This window comes from Echinops telfairi, unplaced genomic scaffold, assembly GCF_000313985.2.
Source record: "Echinops telfairi isolate 266 unplaced genomic scaffold, ASM31398v2 ScPeMD7_9;HRSCAF=40, whole genome shotgun sequence".
Taxonomy (NCBI): domain Eukaryota; kingdom Metazoa; phylum Chordata; class Mammalia; order Afrosoricida; family Tenrecidae; genus Echinops; species Echinops telfairi.
In genome coordinates this window covers 85,459,369-85,483,607 of record NW_022103906.1, presented here as the reverse complement: position 1 = coordinate 85,483,607, position 24,239 = coordinate 85,459,369, and the positions used below count along the sequence as shown (strand labels likewise).

The window sequence follows — 24,239 nt, the reverse complement described above, 5'->3', positions numbered from 1 at the left end:
GACCTGATGCCAGGGGCTTCAGTGGAGAGTAAATGTTTTGAGAATGCTGAGGGCAATGAATGTACAAATGTGCTTTACACAATTGATGTATGCATGGATTGTGATAAGAGTTGTATGAGCCCCTAATAAAACGATTAAAAAAAGAAAATGATGGCAACATGCACAAATGTGCTTGACACAATTGATGTACGTATGAATTGTAATAAGAACTGTGAAGAGCCCCCAATAAAATGATTTTTTTAAAAGGAAAAAAAATAGGACACATATACACACACACACACATTTATTTTTAGCATAAGTGAAAAAATTAAAGTTAAAAAAGATAAATTCCTGGGGAAAAAATGAGGAGCTGAAACCAGGGGCTTAAGTGGAGAGGAAATGTTTTGAGAATGATGAGGGCAATGAATGTACAAATGTGCTTTACACAATTGATGTATGTCTGGATTGTGATAAGATTTGTAAGAGCCCCTAATAAAATGATAAAAAAAAATACACACATATTGTTAAAGTAAAAAAGGAAAAGATACATTCCTCCAAACATAATTTTAGAACATGCTCACATCTTCCCTATTCATTAAGCAATAAAATGGCTTTAAGACATATCAATGTTAAAACAGTGCTTGATTTTATAACAGAACCTATAAATAATGCCACATTGAGAGCTGACTATGCCACTGTATAGTCAAGATAGCCACTGCCTTATGATGAAACAGCACTCTCGTTCGGTGGAGAGGATTCTGGACCCTAAAGATTTAAATAATAGCTTTGGTATAATTTGCAAATGGAAATAAATTAGAAAAGAAATTGATCTGGATCTGTTAGTCTTAATATAAAATTAAAACAACAATACCCTATTGTTTCCTGAGGTAAAGATGAAAAGCTGACTAGAGTATACTACTCATGCATTTTATAAACCATTCAGTGCATGATAGAACAGCACAATGGAAAAAACAGTATTAATCAGAAATCAGAACTGTATTCCAATTTTCGTTCTGTCATTTACTGGTTTGGACCAATCACTTACTTTAATTTCCTCAATTTTAATGGGCTATCACTCAGCCAATCAATCTATGTGAAGCATTAGAAGGGAATGAATTAATGAATATGAAAGTGTGAGCTAGAAAACTATAAGATGCTGTTCAGTCATAAGGAACTTTGATTACTACATAAAAGACTCCTATTTCAATTAAAGCTCTAAAATAACATTACTTTCTACTATCATGAAGAGTGACATATGAAAAATAGGAAAAGTGCACCCCATCTGCATGTAGCTTTATGACCAAGTTGGCCTCACTTGTTTCAATTTATTTCAAGAGGGGCACATGTTTTTCCTACGGAGTGCTGGTGGGTTTGAATTGCCTATGACCTTTTAGTTATGAGCTGAGCACTTACCCACTTTGCCCCAAGGCTCCTAGCTACAGGTACAACAAAATAATGGAAATATTTAATGTTCTTTCAGAGTCAAATATTTCAATAAAATTCCGATTTTTATTGGGAAAATGATTAACAAAACAACTTCAGGTAAAATTCTGCTTTGTTTTCAGAATTGTACAATGCTCTTTGTATGCTGGGATAACAACTGCCGGTGTTTAGACTTCTGTTTTCTTTGTGCTCTTTCCGTTTCTTTCTCTGACACTGCACTTCAAACGCCAGTCAACTCGGAAGCCAATCTGAAGGAGTTCCAAATGGCTGAAGATGGTGTAATTTTAAGACCAAAATGGATGTCTCAACCTTTCCTGATAAGAACTCTCAACAAGCCAGAAAGAAAATCAGAAACCACTATTATCTTCAATTGGAATTGAGCTTTCCTTCTGAAAATGAGATATGGAGATCTACCATTACAACTCTGATTCAATAGTGAACCACAATTCCTAATCAGAGCAGTAATACAAAAAAGAAAGAATACCTACATGTAAAAGGAAGAAATAAAATAATCCTTATTTGCAGATGACGTTATAAGTTCAAGTAAAAAGGAAAGTATTACTATCAGTGTTCCAAGTCATACATTTTATTCTTATACTATTCCAATGAAATGCACATAACCACGCCTTGCAATCAGCGGATAACTGCAGAGCGTTATCTCAATAATATACTTGTCTTCGTTTGTTAAGAGACTTCAAAAAAGGTCCAATCAAAGCAGAGGCATCTGAGGGGATCTGTTGGGCCAGTCAAGAGAGAGAAGTCAGCCCAGAACATTATGGTAATTCTTTTAATTCCAAAGAGAAGTTCTTGATATACTTCTCAAAGGACACATGGCAATCATTCATGGGAGCTTATTATGAAGAAGTTTACAAAACTTGGAAAACTGCATTGGAGTGAAAGTCAAGACAGTTGCACACCTAAGAACTTGTTTTCCCAGCATGACAACGCACCTGTTCCTTTGAGTGTGGCCAGGACTTTCCTGTGAGAATTTCATTGGTTTCTTATAGGATGCCCAAGCTGTCATTATGAAGTGGTGTTAAATCAAATCTTCTGGGATAGATCAGAGAAATGGATACACTGCCTTCATAAATGTATAAACCTAGATGGAGGAGTGCCCTTGAACACAAACTCAAGAAAACCAAACTCATGTAACCAAGTTAATTTTGACTCAGATCAACCCTCTAGAACAGGTTGTGCGTTTCTAAGACTACTTCTTTACAAGAGTATAAAGCCTCATAATTTCTCCCATGGGGTGAAACCAGCTGGTGGTTTCAAACCGCTGAACTTGTGGTGAGCAGCCCAAGATGTTCCCACACCACCAGAGCGCCTGACCTTGAACATATAAAACCTCAAAAAGTCTGCAGAAACTCCTGCATCTAATACAACATGAACACACAAACACCAGATCGGTTTTTCAACACTAATAACGAGGAATTCAAAAGAGTAATCAATAAAACAATACCATTTATAATAAATCAAATGAGTAAGGACACACTGCCATTGGATTTAACACTGATCCTACTAAATTCATAATAACTCCTCTGGGTTTCTGAGCCTGTAAACCTTTACACCATCAGGTGTCTGTCAGGTTGTCCTGTGGTGGCTTGTGCTGCTGGAAGATATGTCACTGATTAACCTGCAGGGTCATCCTAAAGTGACTAGGTTTCACCAGAGCTTCCATACTAAGTACAGATTACGAAGAAGGAATAGGCTGTCCATTTTAGAGGATTTAGTCACAGAAAAGTTTACGGATAGCAATGAAACATTGCCAAGCACTGAAAACCTCATGAAAAGAAGTAAAATATCATTAGAGAAAGTGCCAGAAGGTGAGAGCCCCCTAGGTTGTTGGAACACTCAAAATATGACTGAGGAATTGAACATAATGAGGTGAAGGGAGTAGTCTTTGGGATATTCATTTGCTAGTGGAGCATGACTCGATATGAGAAGAAACAGCTGAAACCATTAACTAGTAATCAGAACCTGGAATGTATTAAGTATGAATCTAGGAAAATCGGAAGATGTTAAAAAATTATATGGAATGCATAAGGATCAACATTTCAGGCTTTAATGAGCTGAAATGGACTGGTATTGGCCATTTTGAATCAGAAAATCATATGGTTTACTATTCAGGGTTAAACAGATTCAAGAGGAATGCCATCACATTCATCTTCAAAAAGGACATTTCAAAAGCAATCTTCAATACGGTATTATCTATGTGTATATAAGGAAATCCAGTAAATACAACTATTATTTAAATTCATGCACCAACAAATAAAGCTAATGATGCAGAAATAGAAGAATTCTGTCAATGTCTTAAGTGTGAAATTGGACAAATGTGTGATCAAGATGCATAGATAATTACTGCCAATTAGAATGCAAAAATTGGAAACAAAGAAGAAACAGCTGTTGGAAAATACACGGTCTTGGTGATAGAAATGAAGCAGAAAATCGCATGACAGAATTTTGCAAGACCATTGACTTTTTCCTCACCAATACCCTTTCTCAAAAACACAAAAGCTGATTATACATGTGTACTTCTGCTGATGAAATCCACAGAAATCACATGAACTATGTGGGAAGAGAAGCTAGAACACCTCAATATAAGTAGCAAAAACCAGGCCAGGGGGTACCAAGGGCTCAAGTAGAAAGTAAATGTTTTGAGAATGATGATGGCAAAAAATGTATAAATGTGCTTAACACAATGAATGTGTATATGGATTGTGCTAAGAGTTGTATGAGCCCCCAATAAAATGATCAAAAAGAAAATTAAGTCCATGAAAACCAAAACATGATCATGAGTCTATCCCACCTGGACTTAGAGAATATCTCAGTAACAGATGTGAGGCACTAAACACTAGTGACAGATGAACTGTGGGATGACATCAAGAACATTATACATGAAGAAAGGAAAAAGGTCATTAAAAGGATAGAAAAGACAGTAAAGATCAAATGGATGTCAGAAGAGACCCTGAAACTTGCTAATCAGAGTAGCTAAAGCAAATAGAAGAAATAAAGTCAAAGAACAAGAAGTTAACACATTTCAAAGAACAGCTCTAAAAGGCAACATAAAATATTTTAATGTAATATGCAAAGACCTAGAGTTAGAAAACCAAAAAGAACACGCTCAGCGTAGTTGAAATTGAGAGAAACCAAGAAAAAAAAATTCAAGTCTTCAGTTGCCATATTCTATGGGGAAAATATTGAATGATGCAGAAAGCATCAAAATAAGATGGGAAGAATAGTCATTTTACCAAAAAGAACTAGTTGATAGTTAGCCATTTCAAGACGCGGCATATGATCAAGAACCAATGGTACCGAAGGAATAACTCTCTTTTGTACTGAAAGCATAAGCTAAAAACAAGGCTCCAAGAATTGATGGAATACCAATTGAAACGCTATGGCTCTTCCTCACAAAACTAGAAATAAAATTATGACCCATAAAACTACTCTGAGACTCTAGTAAAAGGGACACAATCACACATATGCACACTTATGTTTAATGTAGCACTATTTGCAATAGCATAAAGATGGAAACTTATATACCAATATATGAATAATCAAATTGTTGTACCCACACCAGCAGAATACTATGCAACCATAAAGAATAACAATGTATTGTTGAAAAGTAAAATGGATGACTATGGAGGACATTATTCCAAGTGAAATACATCAATCACAAAAGGACAAATATTATATGATGCAGTTTTCACAAAACACAGCATGTATACAAACACACCAATGCTCGTTGGTGGTTACCAGGGGTAGGAGTGGTTGGGTGAGGACAAAGGAAGTAATTCTTTTAGCAAACCTGTTGCTGTCCAGATGATTTTAATTTATAATGGTCCTTTAGGTCAGATTAGAACAAACTGTTCCACAGGGTTTCTGAGGCCATATATCCTTTAAGAAGTGTATCATCTCATATTTCTCTCCGGGTAGCTAGTGGGTTTAAACTATCGACCAGTGAGTAGTGTGCATAAATTTTTAAAGTTCGTAAATAAAGGAAGTCAAGTGTTATTGTGATTCTTATATGACATTTCCATGCAACCATATTATATAGTTGATGAGGGTGACTAAAGGTTTTTAATAGAGAAGTTCCAACTATGAAAGGTAGAAGGTATGACAGAACTAGAGTACCACAATTTGGATTTGTAACTAGCAGGTCTATGTAATAATCATAGGCTGCTCAAGTCATTAGGTAGATCAGACAGACAAATTTGAAAATGGAGGCAAGTAGATAATTTGTGTCCCTTGAAATGGTGCAAGAAGTATACAGAATCAGATCTTTGTAAAATAAACAAACGACACTGACCAAACTTCTAGATATAATTTCAGTTTATAGGAAATAAAGGAGCATGTTAAACAAGGGTAATCAGGAAAGAAAGAAAAAAAAGCGAGAAATTCAACAGGACGATTTCTTAAACAAATGAAAGGGGTGGGTAGGCGAGGAATTGTTACAGACTGAAAAGACTTCTCAAACATGTACTGTGCATACCCTGATTCAGTCAACCCTCAATAAAAAGGCATGTGAGTCAGTGGGGAAAACTAGACCAACAAAGATTTCTTAATTTACATTAATTTGGAAAAGTACAGCAATGATTATATTTAAAAAGAGTATCTCTTACATACATGTACTAGAAAATGGAATGTTTTATGCTAGTCTTAATATATTAAAGCGGTAAGGGTGATAAAAGACTTTACACTTTATACTATATTTTAAAAATTAACACTCAAACTTGTTAATTAAAATTCTTGTTTTTCAATTAAAAAAACTGCTACTAGGAGCCCGCCTGATGTAGTGGGATACATGTTGGGCCACTAAGAGTAAGGTTAGCAGTTCAAATCCACCAGCTGCTCTTTGGGAAAAAATGAGACTGTCTGCTCCCTTAGAATTTACATTCTTGGTCAGAAACCTAAGGGAATAGTCTATCTTACAGGGTTGCTATAAATCAGAATGGACTTGTTGGCAGTAGTGGTGGTAGTCAATCCTGCTAAAATATAAACACCTCAGCCTTAAAATTAGATAACATCTTTTTCTTAACATTAAAAAAAATTGCTGTGTTTTAAGTGAAGAAAAACATCATTTTCGTATTAAGCTTTGTATATACACACAACCCAAAAATTTTATAAAAAGTTAACTAATAAGTTTCATGAAATATTTTGGGCTCAGACTAAAGCATATCATTAACTATATTAATGTTCTTGTCTTAAAACCACACAATAAAATAACTTGAATAAATAAATTCAAATCAACTTATCTCTGCCCTACTTTATATTAATATATGAATTAAGTAAATCACCAACAAAAAAAGAATATGTATGCAAATTCCATTTTGTGTACCAGCAGTTTTGATTCATGAAGACATCAATTTCAAGAATACACAATATAAAATATTTTTTAATCCCTAGAGGATGTAAGCTTTGCATCATGACTCAATTACACGAAAGCTCAGGCTATATTGTTTTCATAAAGACTACATAAAGAACAAGTCAATGAAATTTACTAATTTTAACTGGTCAGGATCTGCTCATTATAAACACACTGCCAGTGATAGTACTGACAACACACACACACACACACACACACACACACAATCATCTGCAGTTAAATCTAATTTAGATGCACTATAGGCCAGCTCATTAAATATATATTTTTAAAAATTGTGTCAAATGTTAAGTTATATCAAGGACAAAAGTATCAAACTGTACACTGTAGAACTGCTGGCCCAAACTGATAAGTATTTCCCATAAATGACCAAAATTCCTTCCCTGTGCAGCTATTAGGCTAGATTCCTTACAGTCTACACAAAAAAACACATACCCATATTACTAAGGAAACATTTAAAGCCATTTATATCCAATTTCTAAGCAAGATATCATTTCTAGAGGCTCTAAAGCACATCAGCAATTAAAAATCGAACAAGCATCTGAGTTGAAACTTACCTATGACAAAATGAAAGTACAAATATAATCTTAATAAATAAAACCCAAAGCTATTTTAATAGGTCTATTCTTAGATTTGTTTTGCTCTAAGCTTTTTTGGGGTGTATTTCAATGTTTAAAAGGCATGTTTTATGTGAGGAGAGGGGCAGTGGTGGGGGAAAGGTTGTCTGAATAATAATAGAAATCAGTAACTGTCACTAAGAAGACCATAAATCAAAAAACGTGTTAAAAAAGCTAAAAACTGGTTTATCTACACAAACAGAGCTGCACAGCAGTTCTAACGACTCCACCTAAAGAATGAAATGATTGCATATACGCAATAAACAAATCCTCAAGACAACAAAGGGGAAGAATTTGGGGCAGAGGATGAGGATTTTTTAAAAAGAAAATCCAGCCCACCTTAGAATAACATAAACCTAAGTAACCACACTTAAACAGATCTTTGTTTTGATGGATATTTACTGAGTTGATGAGCTTTAGGAAAAAGAGCAAGACCCATATGATTAGGGCAAAAAACACAATCACTAACTTGTAATACAGTTGCTGACAAGAACATATTGTTTTTTTAAAATCACGAGCTGATTTAAATCTTTCCCAGCACAAAAGTCAGCATTAAAATCCTTCAGGCTGAGCAGAGTTACTTCCATGACAAAAATTCAGAATCTATTTTAATGAAACAATTTCTTTAAGAGAAAAGAACACTTACGCAGTGTCTCTGCTGTTTAAAAATCTTTAAAAATACGCTACATGGCTATACTTTCAGGAGAAAGAGAAAAAGTTAAAACTACCAATGTAGTAATTATAGGGGTGGGGGTGGTATAGCTAATATATAGCTATAAACCAAAAGCTCTAAATGCTCCAACTTCCAGGGAACTATCAATCTAATACATTTCCCCCCTTAAATTAACAACACATTAAAATATTAGAGAAGTATGTGAACCGAACTCATAAGCTTCTGTAACTCACAAACATACTAAATTCATATCCCCAGTTACATCTTTTGGGTTAAATGGCCAGGCTTTTAAAGGCAAAGCAAAACCATTGTTCTAAACTAAATGGTTTCAAATTTGGCAATTGTGTGACTAATGCTTTCTTCTGGTGTGCAACAACTTTTGATAGTGAAATTCCTCTTTCACTATTATCTATTAATAGTTGACTTTTCAGATGATCAGAAACACACACAAATCAAAAGCACAGACAAGAAAAAAAACACACTATTGTATTTAATAAAAGGAACATTAAAGTACAACTGGGGGGTTGGGGAGGGGTGTCTTTACCTTACTGTACATCAGACCCTCACTTTGAATTTCAGAAAAGTAGAACCTTTTCAAAAGGCTAATATCTAAAAGCAAAAGCAATTTGGCATGTTTTATCCAACAATAAATATTTTACATATATTATAAACACACACACACATACACACATACATGTACACATACAAATAAAAAGGGTTTTGGGTTGTTTTTTTTTACCTAAATGCAAACTGGATGAGGATCCATGTGATGAAAGTGATGGCGGTGGCGTAAGTGAATGTCCTGGAGTTTGGCTTGGCAGAGGCATGCCTATTGGACTTGGAGAGGAGGAAAATCCCAGACTATTGTAAAATGGTTGCCCTATGGGTGCTAGGCTGCTACTAGATCTTTTGTACAAGTCAGAGCTAGTAGATAGAGACTCTCTCCTTGTAGCACTACTACTTGCAGAACTGCCAACTGAAGAAGAAATAAAAAAAACCCTAATTACATACAGTGTAAACTGAATAAAACCTATTCCCAACTCTTACTGGGCAATAAAGTCATCACAATAATTATTTTTAGAAACATTACTGAGAAGATAATTACTGTGATAACTATATATACTAACTTATTAATCATAAAAGGGTATAAATGCACCCCAATACAATAACTAGATACTAAACAGAACTGTCATATGTTTCATTATTTCACATATATTTACCATTGACACATATGATTACTGTGCTTTAATACCCTGGTATGATTATAAACCCTGCAATTACAAGTGGCCTGCTTCAGAATATGTTAGAGATCAATTAATTCCAATAAGGTTAAATTCTGGTAGTGTGCTAATCTCTAGAACCTGGTTCTTGGACTTTAACTCAATGCCAAAAAAAAAAAAACCCCAAAAGACTTATGATTACACTGATTATAATAGAGTAGTAATAATCTTCCTCACCATCTACATTTGGCTTCTAATTTGTGTTCAAACCATAGCCCTTTAAATTCATATTGGCCCGAATATTAGGCAGTAATGGAATATGATGGTAACTCTTCATACTACATACTATCCCTATTTTCTACCTAAATTTCAAAAATATGCCAGAAATTATTAAGCTTAAAAACCCCCCAAACCTCTAAATACTGTTATCACACCGACAGATAGGCTTTTACTTACCCCTCAGGACCTGTCCATTCCTGAGATTACTAACACCCTGAGACTCTTCTTAATTGAGGATCGATATGTTTTTAAAAATCTATCTCATATCAATATGTAATTTATCCAATCTTCCACATCCCTTATTGTTCTACAAAATCAGTAACTTGTGACTTAATCTCAAATTCAACTATTAACTAATCCCTTTCACATTCCTGTATTCCACAAAAGCATGAGCGATGGGGAGGTAGAATCACATATCCAGGAAGGCCTTACTGAGTTCTGTATGCTCACAGAGCAACTCAAATTCTGGCCGTTAAATCAACATATAATCAAATTCTTCTGTGTGTCCACCATGGCTGTCCATCAGGGGTTATTTTAACTACAGATTCTTCTGGCTCACTTGGAATACCTATATTCAAGGATGTTTCTTATTTTCAAAAACTAGCGTATTTTAATCTATCTTTTATACCAGAGAATCCCACATAACACTTATCAAATAAAAACATAAATTATATGCTCTATATTTGGACCAATATGGCAATTCTTTTCAAGATCATTTTAAAGTTTCTATAGTCTTAGTTTGCTAATGACAAGCCTATTTTAAGTAGGTCACTTAGGCTATGGATTAAAGAGAAAAATTAAGCAGAGCACATGATGGGTAGCCCAAATTAAGCTTGTAAGACAGAGAGCAAACTGATTACATTGGTTTTGAAAAATTCAAGAAAGAAAAAATACAAGAGGCTCACACTATAGTATTAAGCAACACTATGCTGTTCAACTTTTTAGACTAGCCAATACTATTTCTGATAAGACATTGTATATTTTATTGAAAATTTCACGTTTTAAAATATATGAAGGGAAATACTAAGTAATTATACACATTTTAATAGCAAAAGCAAATATGTAGAGTAATATAATAAATAGTTCTTGCTTGAGTTGGTTTTGGGAAAATTGTCAATGCATGCTATATTAACTATGCTAATTTAAAAGGACACTGTCAAAGTGATTTTCCTAAAACATGACATTTAAAATTTCTATTTATTTTTGAAAACAATTTTAACTAACAAAGAAAGATTGATGAGACCAGCAGCATGACTGCACTGGCAAATAAAGAAACAATAGTTTTGATATGTGCAATATTATTTTCTTCCAAAAAGGAAAAATCTAGCCAAACATTTATAAATAAATCAGTAATAGCTTTATTTTAAACAACTTGGTTCTCTAAGTTTAACTACACGCCTAAATTATCTGCAGAAGTGTGACTATTAAATATAACAAAGTATAGCTGGTATAAGAGACTAGACAATAGTCACTAATCATCCATCAACTGTACATAAAATGTTAAACTACAAATTTTCTATCAAAGTAGCATTTTATAAATAGTGGGCCAAAAAATATGATTTAATTACTAAATTTCAATGGCTAAATTTCCTGGTCAGTTATTTTATAAATTAAGGTATTTACTACATTTAAAATTTTCATTATATAACTTAAAAGAATAAGGGTATGCATGCTAATTATGTGTACACATGTACACAATTACAGGTTTTAAATTTCATATAGGTAAATAATCATTATAATGTGAAACAGCCATGGGTTGACTTATTTTAAGGGTACAGACATGTAGAACTTGAATGAACTCGATAAATTGTCCAAGAGGAGGGAGAAGAAAATAGGCTCTTTACTGGCATTTTCAGGCTTGACAATCACTAATTGTCCTTTGCAGTAAGGGAAAACAGAATCCCAGACTGAAAATCAGAACCAAGCAGTGCTTATAAAAAAGGGAGGCATTTAAGAAGTAACAATCTGCTTTGGGGAAGAGGCATCAGCAACAAGAGGACATTTGGAAGGCACGAAATATTTATGTTAATTAGCATGCAAGGAAAAGTCTAACAGCTAACACAGACACTTGGGAATTTGAAAGAGCCATGTAAGGGGCCTACACAGCTGTTGTATTTTATCAGGAAAAAGAAGTTAAGGTTTTTGTTTTCCACCCAAGTTCTTTTGTTTTTCTTGAATTACCTCGATACTAAAATCTATACTTTAGATAGAAATCATTTACATAATTTCTTTTAAAAAGTTATATATTCTTTCGGTTTTAATTTGAACATTTGAAATGTTCCTTTCAATTTTGAGTTAGATGGAGATAAAATACCCAATTCAAAAAGGGATGAAATAATTACGTAGGAACATGTAAGAACGGAATAGTCTCCATGTTCACTAAATTTCCCCTCACCTCAGAAGTTCTTGCGCTCACTCTTGTGCTCTTCACTTACTTCTAACTCAGTCAACAAACCAGTTTGTGGGGGTAAATTATCTTGTGGAGCTCTTTAAATCTGAATTCAAGTGATAAATAATGCTAGGATATGGGAGGAAACATTCATTTATCTGTAGTTTTTTTTTTTTTTTAAGTAATAAAGGCTTAATGCATTAATATAAAAGAAAAATAAGCATTCTGGTAAGTTTCTTTAGGGGTTGGTTTCTGTTTAGAACATTAGTCTACTTTATAATTATATATATTTTTTCAACTACACAAAACCATAATGAACAAGTAGCACTAAAGATAAACCATGATAAGTAGATGACTTTGGAAGAATAAAAATTTAGGATGGCAAAATATTTAGCTCCTCATGTTAATTTTATTATGAGAATAAGGGAGAGCTAATAATTAGCATACATTATATTGCTCCAAGCAAAACTACCTAAAACAAAATTACAGAAATACAATTCTAAAGCCAGTGGGAAAAATTAACATCTTATTGAGCAAAGATGGGCTGCCTGCAATGAATTAGGCATCCATAAATACTCAACTTGGCAGGAGGAACATTTTCTTGTATAAAATTAAACCAATAAACACTATTCTTGTCTTTCTTATACTACAAGCTATCATTGCTCATTTTAACACCAAAAGCAAACATGCACCTCAGACTCACTTAGCAGAATACACTAGTCTTAAAAAGAAACATACCTGATGAACCAAATCCACTGAGTGCTGAGCCTATAGCAGCACCCAAAGAGCTACCACTTCCAAAGCCAAGAGATGCACTTCCAGGTTGACCAGGTCCATGAGAAAATAAAGAAGTGCTCTGGGAGCTATTACTTAAAGAACTGCTCCCATAAAATGAATTAGACTGAAGATTGGTGGTTGGCTGCTGTTGCTGCTGCTGCTGCTGCGGTGGCTGAGTGCCAATTGGCCGAAAGAGACCATTTGTGGTGCCTGTAAGACTATTTGCAGTTCCTCCAGCTGCCGCTGCCGCTGCTGTAAATGATAAAATTCAGATACTTCTTAAAAGTACCAAGAAATCTATCCTGTATTTTAAAATATTTCTTAACTTAGAAAAAATATATCATTCCTCAAAATGTTAGTAACACTTACCAGCTTGTGCTGCTGCTGAACTAATTAAAACAGGTGTTGGAGCCATTAATCGAACCGGAGCTCCAAGACCAGTCCTTGCTCCAGGGCCAACCACTAAGGCGCCAGTCTGATCATAATAGGCAGTTGGAGCAAGTACTTGATAGCCTAGATAACATCAAAATCAAGTTTACCAGTAAAAACATTACACAAAATATACATCTTTATTTTCTCTTGCATTGTTAATTTTGTATCAACCTGAAAGCGGGTATTTTATACTATTATTATCTTTAGTTACCCTAGAAGCACCACATCTTAAAATTTACAGGCAAAATGAAAATAACTTTTAAAAAGTTGTGTTCTCTCTAAATTTTAACAACTACTTCATAACAGGTACCATTCATCTAAAGCTCCCAAAGAGGCATTTTCCTTAATATATAGACTAAAGGCTAGCAAGGGCTAACACCAGAAAAAGAGCTCTACTTCCTTAGCCAGTGAGGATAGGTGGAAGGAAACACTAGGGAAACCAAGGTCAAATACTGAAAGAAATGCTGAGCATGCATTTTAGTGAACTTCCACACCAAGTGGCTCATTACCAATATTCCTTTAAGATTTTCTTTCTTAAGCATCTTTTTAAAACCTCCAGCCTTTTATTCAGTAGCCCAGTGCTTACCTGTTGCTCTAGTCGGAGCTCACTCATGTCTAATTAAAGCTCTAAAATTTTCCCTTGGAAATCATGAACTGTCCTAGAGGTTTATTCCTAATGACTTGCTACTCTTGTAAATATGTGTGTTCTTAGGGATTTTCCTTTTTAACCATGAAAGCTTTCACAAGTTTTAATGCCAAGGTTATGCGATCATAAAGTGAGTACAGGTGAAGATTCCCTCTTTGCTACTTCATACAACAGTTGAAGACTAGGATTCTTCCTTCCTTGAATGTGTGGTATCATTTGCTGCTGATGCTAGCTTTCTTAGCTAGCACTTTCTTGGTGAGATTATTTTTTATGGCTCAATTATTTCCTTAAGAAGAGTTAATATATTTTCAATATATTCTTGATGCTGGGCACGTTGTAGCTTTCTAGGTATTTTCTACTTTTACATTTTCCAGATTATTAACGCAAGTTTATACCTAATAGCCTCTTATGATTATTTAATTTTCCTGATACTGACTATGCTTTCTCTCTCTCACTCATTTTTGATGGGTCTCTGAGAGTTTTATCAATTATACTAGTTTTATATGGCACATTGATATTTGTAGTTTCCTAATTTCTAGCATATGCATGTAAATCTGTGTATTCACTCCTTTGATGTTGTTTAGATGGTGGTCGGAATTTAAGCATGTAGTGTTTGTACTACATTATCTTTTTTCTAAACTGAGAATTTGAATTGCTAGGTGGGTGCATGGAGTGAATGGGGAAAGGGAAGGAGGTGATGAAGATACAGCATGGCATCACGAATTCTAAAACACGATATTGAGCTAATAACTTCTTTGGCAGAAACAAACAAAATTATTCAGCTCTAATTGTAAGACACATCCCACTTCAAACATGTCAAAAACTGTAAAAGTGAGCCACAAACAGTTAAATGCAAGGCAGACAGAATTTCAAAAGATAAGCAATGTGCCATAGTAAAAAAGAAAAAGAAAAAGGAGTAACTAGTAATCAATACACACAGGGAAGGAAAGATAGGGAAGGTTTCACTTAAGAGGTTTTATTACTAGATTAGAAATAAATGCATAAAGCACAATTAAAAAAAACTAGATTAAAATAGTGAAGCCTTTTCCTCAAAATGTGCCAAGAATTCAGGATCATAGTTTCAGGAGACATCATGGTCAACTGGCACAACATAGGTTCACAAAGACAATGTCTTACATCCTACTTTGGTGAGTAGCTATTAATAAAATCCTAAAAGTGCGCCAACAGTCATCTAATGTACAGCTTACTGGTCTCTGCCTTTCAGGTTTAAGAAAGGTGAAGAAAATTGAAGACACATGGAAACAATTAACCCAAAGACTAAAGGACCACCCAAATCCTAATCTCTGTGTGGTAGTTACATAATCTGGTGTCAATTTGGGACTTGCGAGGATTAAACGTGAAGGGGTGGAGTCTAGTCTGCCAATCAGGTCATAGCCAACGAGTTATCTGTGTGGGCATGGCTTCTCCTGAGAATTCTGTAAACTCTGGTATTTCCTCCTTGGAGGCGGGAAGCATCCTCTCTCGCAGCTCATTCCCTTGGAGATGCTCTACTGACAAGACACATGGCACTCTGCTGACAGACTCCATGCCTTGGGAACTGGAGAAGCCACGTACAGACCTCTGCCAGCATTGAGATGTTTACAACGCCACTGGATCTAAAGACTTTCTACCCACTGGCCTGTGACGGGCCTGCATTCAATGTCATTGCATGTGTTTTGTGAGTCTGAAGAGGACATTATACATTGGTATCAGACATATGGGCTAATATAAGACTTAAGGGCTTGGACTGGTCTGCTTTCTTAATGTACAACTACCCTTTATATAAAACTCTCTTATACACATTTGAGTTTCTATGGATTTGTTTCTCTAGTCTACCCAGACTAACACACCCTATAACCCCTGTGACCAGAACAACCAAACAGTGCCTTGCTACCACTAATGCTGCTCTGCTAAGGATCACAACAGAAGGTCCAGAACAGAGTGGGGGAAAAAAAGGTGAAACAAAATTCAAAATCATAGCAAAAAGACCAGACTTACTGGTCAGAGACTGGACGAATCCCCAAGACTGGTCTTTAGTCACACTTCAGATCTGCATCTGAACTCACATCTGAGGTACAATCTAACAATGGACAAGTCTATAAGGGGAACAGTAACACTAGGCACTCCTTAGATAAATCAATAATTTGATATCAAAAGGGCGTAATCATCGAAGGAAAAAATTCAAAAGGAAAGGTTATGAAAAATTAAAGATTGGAAATGGGATGAAAGAAAATGTCTAAGAATCATTGAATGGAAAATAAATTTGTTCTGTAAATTTTCAGAATAAAAGCAAACAGCATAAATCTCCATTTCTTTAAATTTAAAAAGGCATTTGACACCAAAAAGAATTGAAGTTAATTAGGGCTAGAAGGATATTAGTACATTATATATTGGGGAATAAGTAAGCGGTCTAACTTTACAGAAGAGTGCAGAGGAATATAATAGAGTAGGTTATAAAATTAGTTTGGGTAAGATTATGGAAACTGCTACAACTATAATAAAACTCGAACCAGTATTTTTGAAAATTTTGACAGGAGAATGAAAAGATGAAACAGATGGATCTGATTGGAAGCAGATACAGTTGGCGAGAGGAAAGAGCCGATGTAACCAAAAACAGCAGAGATGAAGAGGAATGACCCCGTCTTGAAAATTTATTGACTGTGGAGCACATAGGAATGAGTTGAAGGTTACTCTCAGGGTCAAGTCAAGGACACCCACTGTCCTTGAGTTGTTTCTGATTCATAGTACTGACATTAGGATAGAGCAGAACTGTCCTATAGGGCTTTCAAGGCTGTAAATTTTTATGGAAGCAGGATGCCTCATCTGCTGTGGAGCAGTTGATGAGTTTGAATTGCTGGCCTTTTGCTTAGCAGTTGATAGTGAACCACTGCACCACTAGGACAGCTCTTCAAGAAGAGCATGAAGCTAATAAATAGGGCAAGCAATAAAATAAGGAGATTTTTTTGGGAAATTCATGTAGTTTCTGATATTTTCAATTTGACGAGTGTCTAGATAACAAATATGGAAGTTTCGTTCGAGGATGAAAATTTTGCTAGGTGTTCAGAAAAAAAAAGTCTGAGGTACAGTAAATGTAAATTTATGAGATTGAATGAATTAAGTAAATAAACTCTCCTAAGGAATGACAATGTTCTATAGCAGCATTTCTCAACCTGTGGGTCACAACCCCTTTGGGGGTCGAATGACCCTTTCACAGGGATAGCCTAAGACCATTGGAAAACATATTTCCAATGGTCTCAGGAACTGAGACACGGCTCCTCTAGCCATCTCCATGCAGACACGCCCACTTATAAGTACCCGGTGTGAAGACTGTTCCCCATGCTACACCATGCTCCAAGACAAAATTTCATTTATTTGCAATTAGAAATAAGTATATTTCACAATATATAATTACATATTATTTTTGTGATTAATCACTATGCTTTAATTATGTTCAATTTAGAACAATGAAAACGTATCCTGCATATCAGATATTTATATAACAACTCATAACAGTAGCAAAATTTGTTATGAAGTAGCAATGAGAATAATTTTACGGTTGGGGGTCACAACATGAGGAACTGTATTAAAGGGTTGCGGCATTAGGAAGGTTGAGAACCACTGCTCTATAGCCTACTTTGGTGAGTAGTTAACTGGGATCTTCTCTACAATTAAGAGCAAATTTCAGAGTCCCTCTGACATCCACTGTGATCTTTTCTTTGTATGCTGTTCTTAATGACCCTTTGCTTTCTTTGGGTCTGTTGTTCTTGATATCATCCCACAGCTCATCATGTCTTCTGTTCTATGCCTTCTATCTGTTTAAGATGTTTTCGAAATTCATGTCGGATCCACTCAAGATTGTATTTTGGCTCTCATGGCTGGTTTTAATTTACTTCATCTTCAATCTGAAACTATATATGGAAATCGAGGGTCTGTTTCAGTCAGTCCTTAGCCTGGTTTTAGCTGCAGCATAGAGCCTCTCCATCATCTCTTCCCACGGATGCAGTCAAATGGATTTGTGTACTCCACCTGGAGAAGTCCATGTGTATAGTTGTTGTTTGCATTGTTGAAAAAAAAGTATCTGCTACGAATAAGTGGAATAAGCCTTACAAAATTCTATCATACAATCCCCAGCTTTGTTTCTAACACCAACAACACTTTTTCAAACTACTGTTTTTTCTGTTTCTAACTGCCAATAGTTATCAATGCATAACTACTGTGTTGCATAACTGCACAATTTCAGACTGAAGATGGTAATCGAATTCTTCAATTTCTGCAACACTAGCTTTAGTAGTTAGTGTACAACTCTGAATAATAGTTGTACTAATTGGAGTTCCTTATATTCGGATATATATATATAACCCAATCACAGATAGAATTGTACTTCAAAACAGCTCTGGAAATGTTTTTTCTGATGATGCCTGGCAACACCATTCCTCTTGAATCTGCCACTCCCTGCATAGTAAACTATGATCTTCTGATTCAAAAATGGTTAATACTAGTCCATTTCAGCTCATTAAAGCCTAGGATATTGATTTTTATGCGTTCGACCTTTAATTTTTACAACTCCAATTTTCTTAGATTCATACTGTGTACTTTTCAAGTTCCAATGATTAATTAATGTTTGCAGCTGTTTCTTCTGATTTTGAGTTTTGCCCCATCAACAAATACAGGTACCAAAGGCTTTATTCCTGGCTTTACTTCACTCACATCATTATGTCTGACTTTATTTGGAGAAGGCAGCCTTTCAACAACATTCTGCTTCTATTTGTAAGGTTTTAATTTAACAATATTTCAAAGTGATTAATAAGGTTTTCAGTGGCTAATGCCTCAGAAGAGGATACTCTACTGCTTCACACTTTGTTCTTAGTATAGAAACTATGCTGAAACCGGTTCACGATGAGTGAACTTGCTGGTATTTAAAATACCAATGACATAGCTTTCAGCATAACACAAACCACCACAGTACAAGCTGACAGACATTTCCTTAAGTAGAAAAAATGAAATATTCTGGGTCAACAAGAAACAAGTTTTATATACATCAAAAAATTACTAATCAAGTTTTTAAATTGCTACTCCCTTAAAAAAAATGTTGGAAAGCCTTAAGCACGGAATGCACATTGTAGCCTATGTAGAAGACAGGCCTCTGGGTGACTGATAAACAGAAAAAAGAAAAAGAGAAAGGTCTTCAATAAGATGTATTGACACAGGGGTTGAAATCACGGGCTTAAACATACGTACAATTGTGAGGATGGCATAGGACTGGGCAGTGTTTCCTTCTGTTGTACACAAGGTTGCCATGAGTCAGAAAAGCACCTAACTAACCACAACTGGGATCTTAAAAATCTCTAAGCAGACATCTAAGGTGCAACTATTGGTCTTTCACAATCCAGAGGAAAGAATAGTAAAATTTAAGACATTTAGTAGAATGTACTGACAGACCATCAATACCCAAGTCCCTAAGACCAGAAGAACTGCCATGGCACTGGGCTAGCACCACCAACTTCTCTGAAAGGAATACATTTGAAGGTCCTGAAAAGAGTGGGAGGAAAATGTGGAACAAAAGAAAAACATTTTAAAAGGTATTGGTTTACTGGTCAGACAGAAACTGGTAGTACCCCTGAGACTCTGGCACTTGGCCACCCTTCAGATCTAAACATAAACTCATCCCTGTGGATCAATTTTCAGCCAAATAATACAAAGCTTTCTAAGGGGAAAGGTGGGCACTACTTTAGAATCATCAACCACTTGAGTTCAAAGAGGGAGCATTACCATGGATAAAATTCAGAAGGGTTAGGCAACATGGAGGAATGTAACAGGAAATGTCAGGAGCAAGTAGAATAAGTGATGCTACACTGTTGAATGAAAAATGATTTTCTATGCAAATCTCCACACAATTCACAAGAAAAAATATAGAATTTCCTCAGACTTTTAAACGTTCTTTCATTGATTAAAAAAAAAAAATGAAGAATTTCACTAAAGACTTTGAATTTGTAAATATCTACAGAAAAAACCCTTAAAACCCATTAATTATCCTAACCCTGAATGGTCTAGCAACAACAACGAAAGTTTTTTAAAAAGAGGATACCATTAAGAAAGAAATGTAAAAACAGAAATGGAGAAACAATGCTAGAGTATTATAGAACAATACACCTAGCTACATTAATATCATTAATTTTACACCTACTTTAACAAACACTATAGTTTCATAATTTGATCTTTATAATAATTACAGGAAAAAGACCCTAAGACACTACCTCCATTTTTCTGATATTAAAATTAAGCTTCAAAAAGGAAAGTAGCATGGCTGGGGTCACACAACATAAGTGGTAGTTCAAGACAGCAGTTCTGACTATAAATGACAAAGTTATTAAGCCAGACTGCTTCCTACATTTAAAGACACACAAAAAAGAAATAGAAACTGATAAAAAGAAAATCACAAAAGCAGAAAAGCCAGAACAGTAAAATGCTGTAACAGTTATAACAGAAAGGAGTTAAAGAAAGTTGAGAAAAGACTGGTTCAGAAAATAACTGGTATGTAGTTAAAAATCTTTCCACCAAGAAAACTCCAGCCAAAAATGCTAGCTGCAGTGGTGAATGATATCACCCATTCAAAGAACAATTCCAATCCTCAACTGTTGTATAAAGCAGAAAAAGAAAGCATACTCACCCACTCATTTTATGATAATAGCACAAGCCTGATACTGAAACCTGCCAAAAATTTTGGTTAAAAATGGAAAATTCTAAGGATACTACTTGTATTTACAATAGTAGCTAGTCACTAGGAACAAACCTGGGGGAAAACTGTGCATGGTTTTCTTCTAAAACCTACACAATAGTAACGGGCAAAAATTTCATAGTATAATTTTATAATTTTAACTAAGCTGTCTTAGGAATTTTATAGGTATTATTGGTATTAATTTACAAGTAACAATAGTTATTAGAAATGAATTAAACAAGAATGAAAAATGTTCCAAGTAGAAAAATATTACCAGCAAACTTCTCAATATTAATTAAATAACCATTCTTATAAGGCAGAAAAGGCAGTATGTTATGCATCGCATGCCAATTTGAACCAATTGGTCTTATTTCTGAAAGCATTGTGTTGAGAATCCTGTACTTGACTCAGCTGGAAAGATGGTATGATTTATGTCATAATCAGAGAAAGAAAAATGGCCGTGTTTCAGAATTCTAATCATAGATTCTGTCTTTCCTTCAGTGAATCTCACAAAGTTTCGACTTCAACTAATCACATCTGAATTCCAAATAACTTTTTACAAAGGGTGGGCAAGAGTAAGACTTAAAATTCACTTCACTCTGATATGAGAGTCAACATTTATCATTTATTCACATATCTTCAGTTAACCAACTACATACCTGGCATTCCGGTAGCCAGGCCTTGACCAAAAGCCAAAGTTGGGTTTGCTGTTGCAAGCGACTCTGCTTGCTGCCCTTGTTGTCCCTGATTTGGGGTAAGAGGGCGCTGACCTGCTCCAGCACGGAGAACCTAAAAGAATAAAGGATGCTTATATATATATTTTAATAAAAAGATAACTTTACCTTGGACAGCTTTTTTATATTACAAGTAGGTTAAGTCTTTGGATATTTCCTGAATATATTTGCATGCAATGAAATGTAATTAGCATGAAAATTAACATAAACACAATGGGCAGTTCATTGGCTCCTGATGCACAAATTAAAGAACAACATGGAGGTAAAAGAAAAGATCCCCCCCCAGCACATATTTAAAAAATTTAAGCCATTATTTAAAATGATGCAATAGTGAATTTTTCCCATATATCATATAATAGTTCATAAAACAATTTTTTTGGGGGGGAGGCACACAAATGTATACATGGAATATTTAAAATAATAATTTTAAATGATTTTCAAAAGATAAATAGTAACTTTAAATATCCAAAGGAAAATAAGGTGACAATTACTTTCATAAAGATTAGAGATTTCAGTATAGTAAACAGGAATGCAGAAATGGACTATAACAAAAATTTTTAAATTCATGATACTGATTTTTGGCAACAGATAAGCCAGGTAACTGCTGCATGTTGAGGAAACAAAAGATAGAGATCTTGAATACACAGAATGTAAAAGAATCCATTTTCATCTATTATTTAAGGAAAGGAGGACTGTACCTGTTGCTGTCCTGGCTGTGCTTGTGATGCTGCTTGCTGATTGGCTGAGTTGTTTGCTACTGCTGCGGCTTGTTGCTGAAATAAATTAGCTGGATACACCCCCCATGGAACACCATAATACTGAGGTGGAACCACTGCCGGACCTAAATCCCACCACGCATCAAAGAAAGGGAAAAAAAGTAAAAAGTTACTAGGTGCTTTATATATCTGAGGCTAGTTATCATTAGATTATAAAAGAGGACAACGCCTAAGACTTAGAAAGGTGTCCCTTATAACCACCTACCCATTTATACCTGCTATATCTATCAATTATACTTTTGTGATTCATTTAGGTACCAAGTATCAATATAATCATTAACAGAGTAAGTGATCAGGAGCAAAAATAGCAGCCTACATGAAGTGATGTGAAATTTAAACTCAACGAATTTAGAAGTCAGTTCAATATTTACTGAACATCAATTAAGGGTCTGATACCAATAAAGAAAATATTCTGGAAACATTCACTCATTGTCAGAGTCCATTCCGACTCACAGAGACTCAATTAGGGTAGAAGTGCTCCTGCCAATTTCTGAGACTGTAACTCATTAGGAAAGTAGAAAACCTCGTTTCTCCCACGGAGTGCCTGGTCGTTTCAAACTGCTAGCCTTGCAGTTGGCAATCCAATGCATAACCATTATGCCACCAGGGCTCCAAATTCATTATTTTCAAGCTTCAATTCATTTCTCTTAAAATAAATCATTTCCACTTTCTGATTTTGGAAATAATTATAAAAGTGAAACAAACTACTCCTACCTAGCTTTCCAATCTATACCACAAATCTAGGAAACATTCTGATACCAAGCCTGCAACAAGTGTATTTGAACTGAAAATCATTAATTGAAAAAGTCTTATAATTTACCTAAAGACAAAGTCCAGAAAGGCTAGAATAGAAACAAGGAGCATAGTGAAGAAGTGGGACTGGCAATATTACATTGTCAGATTGCGAGCAATGAGATGAAATAAAATGTGTACGAATTATTGAATGGAAAACCCATCACCTTGGAAATTATTGAATGGAAAACTCACTGCCATCGAGTCGATTCCAACTCATAGCAACCCTATGGGACAAAAGAGAAGCATGGGTTTGGGAAGCTGTAAATTTTTATGGAGGTAGCAAGTCTCATCTTTCACCCGATGAGCAGCTAGTGGGTTCAAACAGCTGACTTTGTGGTTAGCAGGCCAATATGTAACCCTCCATGCCACCAGGGCTGAGATTGCAAGCAATGAGAGGAAACAAAATGTGTATGAATTGTTAAATGGAAAACTTGATGATCTTTATAAAGTTTCTTTCATACAATTATCAACAAAAAGTTTTCATATTTGAAACAGAATTATATGCAAAAATCTCAAAAAGCAACTGAAGAATACGTTAAAACAAATGAGCTATGAGTTTTACGTGGTAAGGAAATTGTGACTCGTGAGTCAAAGTAGGTAAGGTAAAAAGAGGGAAATAGAAATGAGAAGTAGCAAAAATAAAAAGTATCATTCCTGGTTACTTTATTCAAGACATTAACTTAATTCTTGACAAAAATAAGTAAGGTTTATAGACAACAAATGCTCCTAATCAATGGATAAAATCTTGACTCCTGATGTAACAAACATGTTCTAAAATTCCACTAGGATGATTTCCAGCATGTTTAATATGTGTATTTTTAAATAATCAAACCTCGGTTTTGGAAGCCCAAAGTATAAATGAAAGGACCTCGAAATTGAAAAGGCTTAACATAATTCAAAGACATTTAAAAATTAACAAGGCATTGTTACTAAACATACAGATAAGCAAATTGAATAGTGATGTATGCTAATACACTGGAAAAAAGTCTATGAAGGAAGGATGCATAGTAAAAAAATAAACAAAGCAGTCATCTATCTACCTAGAATTGTACTTTGAAATCAGTAGCCAGGAGCCATTATTAAAAGTGACCATTGAGCAATTAAGATGAAAGTAGCTTCTACTGAGCTGTGCTGTTAAGTATTTAATACACATCAAATTTTGAAGGTTTAGCATACAAAAAAATAAAAAAGTACTAATTAAGTAGAAATGTAAATATTTTGGATTAAATAATACATATTATTGAAGCTAATTTCATGATTCTTTCTACTTTTATAAGGTAATTGGCAAATTAAAAATTATATATATGGCCTACATTAAATTTTTACTGGACAGCACCAGTTTAGAGCCTAAATCAAGAATGCCTATAAGGCTTATCCCACA

At 34.8% G+C, this 24,239-nt stretch overlaps 1 protein-coding gene across 6 annotated transcripts in view; it reads right to left on the bottom strand.

Moving 5' to 3' along the window:
* Positions 1 to 24,239, bottom strand: part of PUM2 (pumilio RNA binding family member 2) — a 71,104-nt gene that overhangs the window by 27,414 nt on the left and 19,451 nt on the right. For 4 of the 6 annotated variants that reach the window (XM_013006864.2, XM_004696054.2, XM_045286913.1 and 1 more), the window contains 5 exons: positions 21,986 to 22,128; positions 21,213 to 21,342; positions 13,130 to 13,273; positions 12,722 to 13,012; positions 8,835 to 9,071 (listed from right to left, as the gene is read on the bottom strand). In XM_013006864.2, coding sequence (XP_012862318.1) covers positions 8,835 to 9,071; positions 12,722 to 13,012; positions 13,130 to 13,273; positions 21,213 to 21,342; positions 21,986 to 22,128 — 945 coding nt within the window. The remainder of the gene's footprint in view (positions 1 to 8,834; positions 9,072 to 12,721; positions 13,013 to 13,129; positions 13,274 to 21,212; positions 21,343 to 21,985; positions 22,129 to 24,239) is intronic. The other 2 variants (XM_030884631.2, XM_004696055.2) reach the window with 1 other exon arrangement.